The 17,120-nt window shown below is 34.0% G+C and overlaps 1 protein-coding gene across 1 annotated transcript; it reads right to left on the reverse strand.

Annotated features, from left to right (window-relative positions):
- Positions 1-8,994: 8,994 nt before the first annotated feature.
- On the reverse strand, positions 8,995-17,023 carry LOC131938475 (vacuolar protein sorting-associated protein 51 homolog). Its single transcript, XM_059296530.1, has 21 exons — positions 16,878-17,023; positions 16,166-16,344; positions 15,867-16,001; positions 15,548-15,777; positions 15,258-15,390; positions 15,024-15,112; positions 14,383-14,503; positions 14,043-14,146; positions 13,644-13,743; positions 13,420-13,520; positions 13,207-13,286; positions 12,810-12,952; positions 12,503-12,625; positions 12,210-12,314; positions 11,889-12,029; positions 11,357-11,467; positions 11,145-11,263; positions 10,847-10,967; positions 10,492-10,604; positions 10,061-10,139; positions 8,995-9,360 (listed from the first exon to the last, which is right to left on the reverse strand). The coding sequence occupies exons 1-21, from the start codon at positions 16,903-16,905 to the stop codon at positions 9,331-9,333; spliced, it is 2,385 nt and encodes a 794-aa protein (XP_059152513.1). The 5' UTR covers positions 16,906-17,023; the 3' UTR covers positions 8,995-9,330.
- Positions 17,024-17,120: the final 97 nt, after the last annotated feature.

Raw genomic sequence — 17,120 nt, forward strand, 5'->3', positions numbered from 1 at the left:
AATAGTTGAAAGTTTGTAAACAATAAACCGGGAGTGATCTCCCCTAAACTTTCTCGAATATTTTTATATAAAATAACAGGGGATGGGAACTCGGGCTATAGACATGATTTTTAATCCATTTTAAATACTTAAAGTTTTAAAAATAGAATAACATCTCTTGACAAATTAATTGCACACCAAGTGAACGCGAAATAAAAAAGCGAATAATAGTGCGCAATATTATTAGTACTTTTAAAATTTACATTAGTTTTTTGAGAAATCGGAAGTAGCGTAAATTACTACTTCCGGTCAACGGAAATTACTCAAAATTTAACAGAAGGTAGAGAATTAGATCGTTTACTTACATGTGAAATTTCATTTATCTATCTGAAATATTACTCAAGTTATAGGCTTTTGAAAAATTCAAAGTAGAAAAAGTACCACTTACGGTTATCGGAAATCGCTCAAAAGTTTATACAAGTTGATAAAATACTTATATATGAAATTTCATCAACCTAGCTGTAACGGTACTCAAGTAATCGTGTTTACACACAGACACACACAGACACACAGACACACAGACATACGGACAAGATTGCAAAATTATGTTTTTCCGTATCAGTGAGGTGTAAAACGTCGAGATTTGTAAAAAAAATCTCGATTTTTTTTGCACGATTACAAGACTTTCTCTATACTTCGTATATACGAGAAAGTAAAAATGCAGTTTCAGGGGAACGGCGGAGGGGGTTATGTGTTGAGGTGTGGTGTTTTTAAAGAGAGTGGTGGGGGGGGGGGGGGGAAGCGAAGATCTGGCTTTTTGTGAAAATGTGTTACAATTAGAGAAGGGGGGTTGGGTGCAAAATCGTCTGAAGAGTGAGTCGTCGTTAATGGGTGACCACTTTATGATTGTATATTGACGTCACCATCATTTTGGGCGGTGGCTTTATGTGACGATATGTAACGAGAAAAAAGAGGGTTGAGTTAATGGCGTAGCATTTATTTTGCATTTTTTAAGGATACAAATAATAAAAACACTGCTTATTTTGTTTTACATGTGTGACGACATTGTGTTAAACCAAATGTATTGAATAGTAGGACTTACAGATTATTAGTTCTCTCCCCCCCCTGAAGCAATTATCCCCTGTCATTTACCCCCCGCCAAGGAGGAACCCCCCCCACGGACACACCTCTTAAGGTACAGCTGGGGTTAGGGTTATGGTTAGGGTTACGGCTAGGGTTAGGGTTAGCGTTAGGGCTAGGGTTAGAGATAGGGTTAGCGTTCTGGCCAAGGTTAGGATTATGGTTAGGGTTACGGCTAGGGTTAGGGTTAGCGTTAGGGCTAGGGTTAGAGTTAGGGTTAGCGTTCTGGCCAAGGTTAGGATTATGGTTAGGGTTACGGCTAGGGTTAGGGTTAGCGTTAGAGCTACGGTTAGAGTTATGGTTAGCGTTCTGGCCAAGGTTAGGATTATGGTTAGGGTTACGGCTATGGTTAGGGTTAGCGTTAGGGCTAGGGTTAGAGTTTGGGCTAGGGCTAGCGTTCGTGCTAAGGTTAGGGTTATGGTTAGGGTTAGCGTTAGGGCTAGGGTTAGAGTTAGGGCTAAAGTTAGGGTTAATGTAATAGATTGACGATAGAAGCATGTGATTGTATATAAAACGTTTATTGGCCTTCAACTACATGATGGTAACGAGAGAGGGCGGAAGTCACGAGACACAAATATATATAAACATATAAGGGACATCACTCAAGATAACAGTATAAATATAATACTAATACAGAAGAGTGAGTTCCCTTGACTTCACAAGTCTCACTATATTACATCCCTTTACCCTTAGTAAACACAACACATCTCTCAATAGAACAATTTACAGTATCCTAAAATCACCAAATATATTGTAACATGAACATTATGGTAGATTACATCCTTACAAACAATGCACAATATGTTACAACATAATCAAGATACAAAACAATGATGTCAAAGTCCTTTTGACCTTTAAATCATAGGTCTAACTTATCTGGGACTTTGATTGTCCTGTTTGACCTTCTCAGTGGCTTTTGATTTGGTGACTCAAGATTCTGACCATATGGATTCTCTATCTCAGGAGGTCTAGGATCTAAATCATTAATTCCAGAATTTACATTTTCTGACTCTAGACAACTTGGTTCACTCATATCAACAGAACTTGGTTGTGGAACAAACTGAGTTGGTGTGAACTGTTCAGATTTGGTGGGATTGATAGATTCACACTTATTATCTGCACAAGTTATTTTTAACTGGTCTGCATGTCTACGGACAATAAGTCCATCATTTGTTTTTACTTTATAAGACACAGGTCCTGTACATTGAACAATTTGACCTGGTATCCATTTTTCCTTTCTCCCATAATTTCTTAGATACACATTCTTATTAACACCAAATTCTCTTTCAATGCATGTTTTGTCATGATTTAATGGAACTATTTTTGAATTGTCATCTGGAAGTATTATGCTGTTATTCAGATCCTTAACTGACATAGATTTCTTTGATTGATCAATTTTCTCAGGTAATCTGATAGTGCTTTCCTGGTAACCAAAAATACTGTTTAAAAGTACTATCCTGGACCATATCAATTTGCAACTGTGATCCAGTATTTGAAGTGGGTGTATTAAATGGCAAAAATCTTTTTTCTTTTGATGTTACCCTTTTAGTTTCTGTAAGTGCTAATGATGTTAGCAAAGTTGTTTGATGATCACATTCCTTCTTACTAATGTATTCTCTTTAAAAGCATTTGAAATTGCCATATCACCATAATCATTTATTAAGTTACAAATACTTTGTTTAGGTAACTCTGACTGATAATGGACTGCATCTTCTCCATCTTTTAGACTTAATTCCATTTTTCTTATTGTATATGGCCTTAAGTCATCATTCACAGACTCTTCAGGCCAACCATTCTTACAGTACTCATATACTTTTATTAAGCACTCATCTTTTTGTGTTTCTCTTTTAATATCATTCACATTTATATTGGAGTTATCCATGATAGTGAAGAGAACAAATACATCTTCTGGTACATAGCTAAGGCTTTGGTTTTTTAAAGGTAATCGACTAAGACTATCTGCACTATTCTCAGAACCAGGTTTGTATTTCAATTCATAATTGTATGCGGCTAGTGTGATAGCCCATCTTTGAATTCTTGGTGAGGCATGCTCAGGTAGGGTTTTGTTTTCTCCAAATAAACCTAGCAATGGTTTATGATCTGTAAAGATGGTGAACTTCCTACCAAACAGAAACTTATGAAATTTCTTAACACCAAAAATGATGCCTAAGCCTTCCCTATCTAACTGAGAATAATTTTTCTCAGCCTGGTTCAAAGATCTACTGGCAAAAGCAATGGGTCTGTCACCCTTTTCATCTATGTGGGATAAGACTGCTCCTACACCATCTGGTGAAGCATCACATGTTAATATAAGTCTTTTCCCTGGGTCATAGTGAGTTAGTAAGGTGTCAGAAGACAAAGATTCTTTTGCTGTATTAAAAGCAGCTTCTTGTTGTTTACCCCAGTGCCAAGTTGCATTTTTCTGTAGCAGCTTGTACAGTGGTGATAGTTTACCAGACAGATTCCCTATGAACTTTGCATAGTAATTTATCAAGCCCAAAAAAGCTCTTAGTTGTTGGGTATTTTCAGGTTTGGGTGCTTCTTTAATGGCTTTTGTTTTCTCAGGTTGAGGTCTGATGCCTTGCTTGCTTAATATATAACCAAGAAAACTAATTTCTGTCAGCATGAATTGACATTTATCTTTGTTTATCTTTAAACCTTTTTCACCAACTATTTTCAAGACTTTATCTAGTGTTTTAAGATGTTCAGTGTCATTCTTACCAGTTATGTACACATTGTCAAAGTAAACACAAACATTTGGAATATCCTTAAAAATACTGTCCATGACAGCCTAGAAAATTCCAGGGCTGGATGATATACCAAAACATAGTCTTTCATATTGGTAGAGTCCTTTATGTGTGTTTATTGTCGTATAGACTTTTGAATCTGGATGCAGTTCTAGTTGAGTGTAAGCATGACTAAAGTCCAATTCAGTGAATTTGTCTCCTCCTGCCAAATTCAAAGAAATTTCCTCAATGTTAGGAATAGGGTACCTATTTAGCTCTATTTGCTTATTCGGTGTAGCTTTATAGTCTCCACAAATTCTTACAGAACCATCCTTCTTTAACACTGGCACAATGGGCGTTGCCCAATCGGAATAGTCTACCTTCTTTATGATGCCATTAGATTCCAATCTACTTAGCTCATTTTCAATTTTATTCCTCATTGCGTAAGGCGGAACTCTAGCTTTGCAGTATCTTGGATTTGTGTCTTTAATGCTTAACTTCACTGTTCTATCATTTAGTAATCCAGGATTACCAAAAACACATTTATTTTCAGATATAACTTTATCTATTGAAGTAAGACTAGATTCTCTTGCATTGTTCACTGAAAATATACTCTCCCAATTTAACTTAAGATCAACTAACCAGTTCCTACCTAGTAATGGTGGTACATTTCCTTCAACCACAAGAAGAGGAAGTTTAACACTTTGACCATTATAACTTACATGAACCATACACTCTCCTATTACCGGAACATTGTCACCAGTGTATGTTGTTAGACACTTGTGACATGGTTGTAGAGGCACTGATCCTCCTGTGACAGCGTCAAAGTCCTTCTTTGTGATGACTGTTAGAGATGCTCCAGTGTCAAGTTGGAAGCTGATGCTCTTACCGTTGATATAAACTAGTACATTGATGGGAGCATGACTTATTGATTTCACAGAGAACAGGTTGAAATCCGGCTGCGAATCAGTTTGAGCATTTTCACAGGTAGAGTGGTTCATTGGTTGGGTTAGGTAGTCTTGGTGAGAGTTAACATAGTGCTGCCTTTGGTTGCGGTACTGTCTTGACTGGCTAGATTTAGCAACAGACGAAGACTTTGCAAAGCAGGCCTTGGCAATGTGACCTTGCTTACTGCACTTATAACAAGTTGCTAACTTGAACTTGCATCGATGAGATGCATGGGGACCTTTGCATCGATGACATTTTTGATCATTATTACTAGATTTAGATCTAGGATTTGAACGTGCAAGCTGTTTAGCATAAGTTGGAATGCTCTGATGGGGTTGGTGTTTGTTGACTAACCTGCTGTTTACTGCATGGATCCCTGAGGGCGTAAGAGATTTTGCCGCCTCGGATGACTGCTGGAATGAAGTTGCTAGTTGTATTGCTTTTTCTAATGTTAGATCTGACTCGAGAAGCAACTTTCTTTGAATATCAGGGCTGTTTACACCTGTCACAAACTTTTCACATAGTCTGTCAGACAGCGTGTCTCCGAATTCACAAAATCTACTTAGATGACGTAAAGCAGCAACATATTCTGATATTGACTCGTTTGGTTGACGAGTCCTACCGTCAAATCTAGCTCTACATAAAAACTTTGATGGTACAGGCGCATGGTGGTCTGTTAGCAGTTTGCTCAGCTCGTTAAAGCTCTTGGTAGTTAGACTAGCTGGTGCGCATAAGTCCTTTAGTAGCCTAAATTGTTGAGGCCCTATGATTGTTAACAAAACAGCTCTCTTTTTGGCTTCTATCGTCACGTCGTTAGCTTCAAGGTAAAAGCTTAACCTATCTAGATAATCATGAATGGTTTCATCATTCGAATCAAATTCTTTTATTTGGCCATACAGCGCCATTATTCTAGAAATACTTAGCCAATATGCTCTAGCAAACCTCTTTGAGTAAGTAGGTGCTCTTTCTAGTGGATTATTTATCCTCGTCGCCAGATGTAATGGATTGACGATAGAAGCATGTGATTGTATATAAAACGTTTATTGGCCTCCAACTACATGATGGTAACGAGAGAGGGCGGAAGTGACGAGAGACACAAATATATATAAACATATAAGGGACATCACTCAAGATAACAGTATAAATATAATACTAATACAGAAGAGTGAGTTCCCTTGACTTCACAAGTCTCACTATATTACAATATAGATATAGATATAGATATAGATATAGATACAGGTACAGGTACAGGTACAGGTACAGATACAGATACAGATACAGATACAGATACAGATACAGATACAGATAGATATATAATATATAGTATGAAAAATACCCCATTCCAATATGCTACAGACTTAAAAGTGTCTTTGACTTATTACACTATTAGTATTAGTTTATGCTAGTGGAATAATTTGACTGCCCTTAATGATTAGGTTTCATCCACAGTCCGGAAAATTGGCCGCCATCATTTAGTACTTACCGCAAGACAAACAAACCCTGCAATTATGAATAAACGGAATGAGCTAGGGCAAGTCAGTCTGACACGGGCATGGCAACAACTTTAGATTAGACGCAATGGGAACCTAAATCATCAAATGACTTTCAGAATTCCTTCAAATGACAAATCTACATCTTCTGTTTAAGATTAATATTTGTGGAAAAAAAATTCATTGAAGATGTAGGCCTATATATTTTTTTAAAATATGTATTTAGCATTTACAAAAGGAATGATTACATTGATAAAAAAACAAATTAGACTATGCCAAAATTTAAAATAAAGTTCAGATTCTTCATCTTTATGATTTGTTTTGTTCTGTCTGTAATTAATAAATATAAATTTAAAGCCAGCGGGTCCTAATTGTTTTGTTTTTTTATCAAGTTAAGATTGTAATTGCAGAATTCATAGTTTCTTTTATAAAATATTTTACGCGCTACATCTAGAAGCGTTAGTTTGGGTAACTACCCACCTTACAACCATCTTCGAGAGGACAGCGTAGCCGTTTTTGTAAACTTATTCAAATAAAATCTTAAACAAGCTCAAGTGCTGCTGAAAAAAAAATTCACCTTTCAGGAACTACGAATTTGAAACTGTCAACAAATATAGCATATTTTCTATCATCTAAATACCTCATTTGTATGATGCACCAAATGCCTTCTTTTTCGTCTTCTCTACTTATAGTTAAGCGTTTGACAAGTATCAAGCCCCTTTTCTTCAAAATGTCAGTCATAATTAGCATTTCTTCATTAAGGGCAATTCTGATTGATGTGAACCCTCAACAGTGACATTCGCTCCACTTAATTACAAGTGTAAAGTTTCCTTATGGTGTAAGCCTTGACATTGTGTTATATGTAAGGCCTCGTGCGGCGTCAAAACGGCCCCGTCAAAACAACCCCGACAAAACGGCCCCGACATAAGAGCCCCGTCAAATCAACCCCGTCAAAAGGGCCAGCGACAAATGGACCCCATCATAAAGGCTCACGACAAATAGACTCCCGTCATTTAGGCTCCCGTCATATAGGCTCTCGACAAAAGGGCTCTAGTCAATAAGGCTCCCGACAGATAGGCTAGCTCCAGTTAAGCTCCCGACAAAACGGCTGCCGACAAATAAGCTCCTGTCATTTGGCTCCGGATAAAAGGGCCCCTGTCAATACGGTTTCCGTTTCAATGTCCTCATTGAATATGACACCTGCCAGTGGGACCCCTTCATCAATACTCTTTAGAGTTAGCCAACACTCTTGAGTATTACAACGTATGCATGTCTTGTTCGGCAGTCCTTATTTTTATAATATGTTATCTAGTATAATAAATAGTATGTTTTATATTTACGGGTCATCTAACGGACTTCCCAAAATGAGTCGGCTGTGTGCTGTTAAAACTCCATGTGTAGGGAGAGAGGTCCACGCAATACATTTACCTGCAGTATGCTTGCAGGTTATCAAAACAAAATGTTATCCTGTAAACACCATGTATATCATACATTTAAAATTGTGTTCGCTTTTAAGCAACATATCTTTACTGTTAGAAATTAAACAATATCAACATTTTAGAATAGGTGGAATTTTGCTGTTAATGGCTCGATTTGTTTGTGAATTGGTGTTGGTTCATGAAAAATTATTTATTGAGGCATTTAAAAGAGGTGGGGGTAGGGCAAAATGGTTACTTTTATGCCAACAGTAGTCATACGATATGTTGGGAGTCATTTTGTCGGAAGCCAATATGTCAAGAGCCCTTATGTCGGGAGTCAATATATCGGGAGCCGATTTGTCGTGACCCAATTTGTCCTGAGCCTATTTGTCCCGGACCGTTAAGACGGTGCACCATCTAGTTGCACTCTTGTTTTCAATTATTTTTTAAAGATTGGCATGGTAAAAATATTAGTCTTCAATTGTAAAGAGCCTAGATTTTCATTAGTTGTTAATTTGAAAGTTTTGGTTCATGTAATGGAAAATGAAATCGACCAGATTAGCTGAAATAAGATAGGATATGTTATTTGAACCAAAATTAACCATTTTGATAGCCAAGCCACATCGTTATTTATGTTTTTGGAATAGTTGTAAAATGTTATGGGTCAGAGTGTGTCGTTAATTATGGAAGTCCCCCTTATTAAAAACAGTCCGTATCGGATTTTTTCTTCCACAAACAAGACACGGTCAGAGTCCCGTTGAGTTTTTTAATCTGTAGGCCTATTGTGCTAACTAAATGATATCCAGTAAAACAAACGTTCTCATAGAGTGCAGAAAAGCAGTTTTCTCTTTCTTCTAAATCGTGCAGTTGTATTTCTAGCAGTTTTAAGCTATGAATGATCAAACTAGGTTTACTACTTACTAGTGAAATAGTGTGTCATGCTCTATAGCTCAAGCAGTGGCGTAGGCGGGGTCATAACCCCCCCCCCCCCGATAGACCCCTCGGTATATATATAAAAAGTATGAGGGGGGTGCACATCGAAAGTTTGAGGGGGGGTGCAAATTGAAAGTTTGTCCCCGGGTGAAAATTGGACCCCCTCCCCCTTGAGACGATCCTGGCTACGCCACTGAGCTCAAGTCATTAGTTTCTTTAATTTATTTGAATTATTATTTTAAAATTATACGACTGAAGGACAACACTACTTAACAGAAATCAATAATTAAAAATACTTTAAACTTAACTATTTTAAAAAAAAAATAAGCAACACAATAAAACAGTTTTTATTAATGCAACTTTTAATAATGTATCATCACCTAACTCACAAATACTTAACCTATTTTTTAAATTAATTTGTGTAATGAGACATGCATTCTTCTTTTACAAACATATAATGAATAAATTATTCAAATAAATGCATTTGATACTGTAAACAATAAATAAGACGATTTAATAAAAGATATTTTTAAAAATGTAATCACATGAACAGTAAACATCTAATCAGGCTACCCATTGAAACCACCTCCCACATATTAATCAACTGTAGTATTTACAGCTAAACTGGTTCTGCATATATTTAATTTTTACGAACAGCTAATAAAAATACAATAAGCAAAACTTGGCTTAGAAGTTTTATCCTCGTTCACAGATAAGGTCAATCACCTGAAATTACAGGGCAGAAAATAAAATACAGAATAAAACATAAGTATAAACAAAAATATTATGTTTCTCACAGTTGAGTAAATGTGTGTGTTTAGTGGGTTAATTTTAATATGCTTTATGACAATATTGAAATATGAAAATAGAATAAATACAACACAATGAAATTTTGTTGTATACGGTGGTCATTTTTGTACAGTGTTTTGACCCAAAAATTTTCAAATAAAAACACAAATTTTATTATTGTTTTGCACTATTTATATTCTGGCACTTCTTTTCTGCAAGCTAAGCATAAAGTTTTTTTTAAATTTCTTTACGTTTTCAACATTCAAATAGGAGTTAAAAAACTGTTGACCTCAATTTGATGAAAGTATTTGAAAATTTAAAACAATTATGTAATTATTTTTTAGATCGCTTCTAATTATAATGCCTCATTCTAATACTTAGTAAAAGCATTCCAGAATTGAATGTTATAAATAAGGTGTTACTGACATTTTACTCTATTGTGATAGGTTGTACATTTTTGTACACGTCATAATCTGCATAATACTTGACCGATGAAGATGAAATTCAGTATACAATGTCATGACACCCACTACATCATTTTCCATACATGGGATAATTTTTGGGACAAAAATCATGGGGCAGTGTCGGAAGGGGATACTTTAGAAGTGTTTAAGCTGGAAGTCTCATAGTAACTTACACTAGGTTCCATCATGACAGGCTCAACACATCTATGCACAGCACTACACACAATTTCATCCAATAAAACTTGCACCAAACTGCAGATCAAAAAAATCTTTTAATCTGAGATGCTGAAATCTAGATGACATGATTAATTTTCTCTCACTTTTATATCACTGGGAACATACATAGACATTAATATTTTTGGCCTGGATGAAAGGAAGAACAACACTAATTTTACAGGACTATCTAAATCATCAGATTTGAAAGGATACTTATCTGACAATTAACGTAAAACACACAAAGGTTTATGATTTAACTATTTTATATTTTATTAAATTTAAAGATCTAATTGTATTGCTTAATTTTCTCAGAAATGTATGCTCTAAAACAAATACCATATTTTCTATCAACTTTGAATAGTTTGGTATCATGAAAACAAGGACTTACTTTTCATCAGAAACAAATCTCCACAGATACAGCTGCAAATAATGAGTATCAACCTGGATTTGTTGCAGTCCATATTTTCCAAATGTCCTTAACCGTACACACTCTAGGAATGTCTATGGACAAAGAAATTGTACATATCATCAAAACAACACCTTCTATGAATGTCTGTAGCCACAGAAATAACCCACACATTACAATAAATGTTTGTGACAAAAAATTTTGAGAATAAAAAAATTTGATTTCATGTTTAGGCAAACTTAGAATGTGAGGGTGCAAGCAAATCAAATGTTTTCCTTAGTCATTGAGACAAACCTTTTAACAGTGTGTGAGTTGATATACAAATATTAACACTCACCTTAAGACTAATTTTAACAATGCCGGTAAGGACTGAGACTTTTGAAAACTCCACTGCGCTAAAAATTTCAATTTTCTCAGAGAAAAGTTTCTGGATGTTGCTCATTAGACTATTATCAACACTGGAATAAATTTTTAAAAATGCATTAAATAATTTAAACATCTTGCTACGTTTTGGTTCCTAAAACAATTCTACATGACACCTAATAACTGATCCAGTATGTAGGTTTCAAGCTTTTTACTCTAGCAGATATTATGCAAAAATATGGCTATGTAAATGTACTGAAATTCATTATTACCTTGGAGCATAGTTCCACTGAGGTCTTCTATTTTGCTGAGTTGCACTTAGGGCATGGGTTCTCCTACTGGAGTCACTACTACGCTCTTTCCTTACACCTTCTTCATACAGCTGTCCAACCTATAGTGTTGATTAGCAGAACTCATCATGCCTTATGCAACAATTGTTTGATTTTTTTTATCTCTATCACAAGTTTATCAACAACTGAAATACCTGCATGTCAATGGCAGTAATATCTTCCACTACACGTTTCATCACGGCTCGAACATTCCGTGGTTCTATGGTGTTAAGCCAGTCTCTGGTTTCAACACTTTTACGTAACATCTTAACAATAGAGAACATAATTTTTAACAGTTAATGATATCATATTTGGTAAAATAAAAAAGGGAATATAAGTCAAAGATCTAAATTATGTACACTTAAATATCAGGTCATATTGATAGATATTGAAGTATAAAGCAAGAATGGTGGTTGAATTAATTTTTATAAAGATGATGGTGCTTATATTTATTAGATAATATATAAAAACAAACCTTAAATATGGTATGGCCATATTGCTTATAAGATAAATTACAACAAATTTTAGATATAGTAAGGCCATGTAGTTTATAAGATTTAATATAACAACAAGCCTATAACAACAAGCCTTAGATATAGTATGGCCATGTTGCTTATACCATAAAATATAACAAACCTTAGATATAGTAAGGCCATGTTGCTTATAAGATAAGATATAACAACAAACCTGTGATATAGTAAGGCCCTGTACTCTGACATAATGATTGAGTAGCCGCTGCCCTGTGTCTTTTGCCATTGCAAATAGTTCCGTGGTTGCTGTGATACAAGTTTTATCCTCCACCATAAACTGCTCTTCAGCTAGGGAAAGCTATTATCAAAACACTGAACATATTAAAGACCAATGAAAAAAGCATTGTATCAAGTCCAAATATTTATGGACAGTAAAAAATTGTAAAATTACACAGTGTTCTTTACATAAAAATGTTATGTGTGGTAGATTTAAAAAGTTGTGCATGAGTAGAAATTATTGTAATAGGTTTATACTTGCCAGATAAGATATTGTTGCGTTTTCCAAATCAATACAAAATCGTGATAAAATCATGAGAAGAGCTGGTGGACTCATCGTCTTGTCTCCAGGTGCTTCACAAAAGTCCTGGACACATTACAGAAGCTAAATCAGCAAGGTTTACTTCCTGTTGCTTTAACAATAATTTCTACATCTAAATATCAGCAAAAAAATTGTTTAACAAATACAACTTACATTACAAACAGTGCATACATGTTTAACAAAAAATACTTACATTACAAACAGTGCACACATGTTTAAAAAATACAACTTACATTGCAAACAGTGCACACATGTTTAACAAAAGCCACCACCAGACCTTCTCTAACATCCTGACTACAGAAAGGTCCTCTAAAGTAGGGTTTCATTGCAAATGTGATGTCTGATGCTATGAAAGCCTGGAAGACATAAATAATTATTGTAATCGATCTGAACCTGCAATTTAAACTATAATATTTAACTGTGCTTAAAATAGTATAAAAATATAACTTAATAAGAAACACAAGCGCATAAGCATACAAACATTGTGAGGGTCAATTATAAATTCTATATGATAAAGGTTATAAAAATAAATCTTATAACCTGTAAATTTCCGAGCACTGATTTGATCTGCTCCACAACAGAGCTTTGCATGTTGCCTAGCAACTCTGCTAATCGAGCACTATTGTCTTGTTTACCAACAAGTCTTGGAGCTGCCAAGTTTTGTCGTATATCAGTCAGACAATCTGAAACACATTTAAAAAACACTGAGAAACTTAATTTACCTACAAAAGACTGTTTCAACATATTCAAACTGCATCATGATCCAACTTGTTTTGTTTTAGATTTCACTTAACTGGTACAATATAGTTATACCATAAATTAATTTTATATTTTGTTTTATTCAAATAAATAAATTATCACATATGAAATAAAAGGCTCAGTAACACAGCAAAGAAACTGGAAGATATTTAAATCACCAAGACAAAAGAGTACCAACCAGCAAAATGTTGTTTTAAAGACTGCAAGTAATGTGCTACTCTGTCCCTTGCTCCCTTTGATACAATCTCTGTACCAGCTCTACAAATATTGGATTTTATTGTCAGGTCAAATTATTATAAATTCATACTTTACAAAAAATTAAAGAGAACTTGTGAAATATAGAAATGTGTAAAAAAAAAACAGCCTCAGGCATGTTTATCAATCAAAATACCTGGAAAAATCTGTGTCAGGAAGTAGCTTGTTCATGGCCTGCAATCTTCTGTGAAAACGATCCAGTGCTCGAACTAGTATCGTATTATCTCCAGTCTCTTTCTAAAAAGGAGATTAAGAATTAACATAAAAAATACTTCCTAAATTATGTTACGCAGCATTAATTACACACAAAATAGACTTTAAATTATCATTTAAGTACCCTGCAGTTCTTATATAAAATACCTCTAGTTGGACTCTTTGGCGAACAAAGCTAAAATACTGCTCCATCAATTCGTTAACAAACAGTACTAATTTTCTTAAAGCTATTGTGTCCAATGATTCACTGAAATAGAACAAAATTGTCAAAATGTTAACTAACACTTTGGCACTTGAAATATTAAAAAAAAATTATAAAAGCTCATGGCATTAGTATTACTGTAATTACTAGGCATGAAAAACATTTTTTAAATATATTATTCTTAGAATTGCTGTATAACACAGAAAATTCTTAAACGGCAAAACTAAACTCAATCTTGAAGAGAGTTAAAAATATCTATGAAACTAAATAAAGCTTAAGTTTTAAGTTTTGTTTCATTTTTGAAATGTTTTAAAACACCCTCTTGATTAGAAAGTAAGACATACTCAGTTTGAGGTCTGTTCAAGAACATATCATTGTAGGATGCTATAACCAGACAAATATTACTCAAAAATCCGTTACAACCAGAGTCAACAAACTCTAAAACATCCTAAAAAAAAACAAGCAATTTTACAATTCACATCAATACATTCAACTAATTAATTAAAAGGGTTATCAATACTTATTGATTCAATAGATAGTGTTACACAAAAATAACAAAGACATCAGCAATAAAGAGCATCTGTAATACTGTCCTTAGTTGTCTTACAAGCAACATGTTAATTAGTAACTAAAATGTCAGAAAGTTGTAATCACTGTTTAATTTAAATAAAAAAAGGAACTTACCATTCCAGCACTTAGATATGCCTGTGCTGGATGTTGGTCAGATGCTGGATTGAGTTCCCCTGAATACAGCTTTATCTGTTTATCCAGTTCTTGCAAATCTTCATCCAGCTTATGTTTAGCACTGGAAAAGGAATGTAAATATATATTTTAAAATAGTGACAATTTAAATTTTACAAATTATAAATTTATAAATTATATTATAATAAAGGAATGAATAAAATAAAGCAAACATTAAAGAGAGCAGTACAGCCCCATTACAGACGTACAAAAACTCACTGAGATAAAGATGTACAAAAACTCACTGAGATAAAGATGTACAAAAACTCACTGAGATAAAGATGTACAAAATTCTCAGAGAAAAAGATGTACAAAAACTCACTGAGATAAAGATGTACAAAAACTCACTGAGAAAAAGATGTACAAAAACTCACTGAGATAAAGATGTACAAAAACTCACTGAGATAAAGATGTACAAAAACTCACTGAGATAAAGATGTACAAAAACTCACTGAGATAAAGATGTACAACAACTAACTGAGATAAAGATGTACAAAAACTCACTGAGATAAAGATGTACAAAAACTCACTGAGATAAAGATGTACAACAACTAACTGAGATAAAGATGTAGAAAAAAACTCACTGAGATAAAAACTCATCACACAGAGATTCAGCTGGTTCACCAAGTTGTAGCAACAAATCAACACATTCTGTCAGCTGCTTAGCTGTGGACTTGAAATTTACGACGTTCTTCAAAACATGGCTTTTTAAAACAAACTACTTTGTATCTGGATGGGTGACTATAACCAAGGTAGGAAACAAATTATAAATTTTGAAACAAAAGTAAATTTTAAATCAGAAATAATTTAATCCAAACCTCTTTTTGCCTGAATTTCTCCCTGAGCTTGCCTCTGAGTTTTTTAATTATTGCACCACAATCAGTATTAATTCCTTGGAAACTTGGCATGTGTTCGTACTGATGAAGAACTCTTTGTGCTTTGGTATAATATCTTTTTAAAAAAATTAAAAAATTAAATTTACATTACTCATACTGAGAGTGCTACGCAGACACAATTCAAACTATTTGACATTCAAATTCACTTTTAAATATTTATTTATCTATCATCTTGAATTTAGAGGAAACAAAACTACCAGATCATATCCTACCTTACAGCTTGCACATAAGCCTCCATTTCGATACATTTATTCAAACGAGCAGGAAGTTCAAAAAGAAACTGAAGCTTTTTCAATAAGGAGTGAACACCAGCCAGTTTTGTTATTTGCTGACGTCTGTCTTGTAGAGTGCTGCTGATGTTGGCAGAAAACTCTGTGATTGCTGACATGTTACTGGCTAGATGATCCATTTCATCTTCCATTTTGCGAAAGTCATTTTTCATCTGCAATGTAAAATTTGTATTTAAATGTGATTCTGCATAATTTATATATAGAAATATATATAATTCATTTAATATATTAAGAAAGGTACCTTTCTAATTGTATCTGTTGCACTGATAAATTTATTGTAGTTTTCATATACTAGTGTCTGCATATCACTGTCCAATCCACGTATATCCCGTACCATTTTCTGTTCTTCATCCATTAGTTCTGTCAGAGACCTCTCCTAGTCATAAAATCATAAAAAGTTGTTGAGTAATGCATAAAGGGGGGGGGGGGGGGAGATTTTGTTTCAATATTTCAAACTGTAATAATTAAGTATAGAAATAATGATGTAATTTGAGTCAGTAGCAGTAACACAACAGAAAAGATATTGTCTTTTACTCTTACCTGAATTAGTTTAGAGAGATAATTTTGAGGTTGGAAATTAGCACCATCAATATTGCAGGGATCAGTTGTTTGGGGAAGATAATAATTTTCTTGCTGAATACCATTTTCTGCTTCTCCATTTTCTAAACCATAATACATTTTTAAATCTCTCCTGTGGCGTCTTTCTTCTAACCCATTATCTATAGACATTGTATAATATAAAATATAAAGTATTAAAGAGTACGCTAAATATAATAAGAAGTTAACAGTTTAATTCTTATGTAAAGTTAAGTAGGCCCTATTACAAATTTTGACTTGAAATATCCTCCTAAAATTTAATAGGCCTATGAGTATGACCCTATCTACTAACTATCTACTATCTACTATCTACACATCTAGTATCTATTATTCTATAGTAATACTATTAGGCCTAAGTATTAACTATTAGTATTAATTACTAATTATAATTAGGCCTATATACTATATATTATTAGGCCCTATATTAATCTATATTCTATAGACTGTAGACTAGTCAGACTAGTGTAGACTCAGGGCATTAGGGCGAATTAGTAGTATTAGTATTAGTTATTACTTTTTATTAGTAACTATTAGTATTAGTAACTAGATCTAGACTATATTATTATTAGAATTAGATCTAAACTATTTACTATAGGCCTACTAAGTCCGAATTTTATTTTTAAATAAATGTCGAATGAAACGAAAACAAACCTACCAATCTGTGAAGAACTTTTGTCCACCATTATGAATGTAACAAGTTAAATGTGGTTTAGATCTAAATCGAGCTCTAGATAGATCTAGATCTAGATTTTAGACTAGATTTCTAGATCTAGGCCTACAATACACAAAAATAAGAAAATAGTTTATAATCTAGATTTAGAGAAGAGTTATCTGTCTATCGGAAGCACATAAATAGGAAAAGGGGAAACTACTCCAATAATATTTTTGTTTGCAAAAA

This window comes from Physella acuta, unplaced genomic scaffold (genome assembly GCF_028476545.2).
Source record: "Physella acuta isolate Inbredline_101_S28 unplaced genomic scaffold, ASM2847654v3 ptg000245l, whole genome shotgun sequence".
Taxonomy (NCBI): domain Eukaryota; kingdom Metazoa; phylum Mollusca; class Gastropoda; family Physidae; genus Physella; species Physella acuta.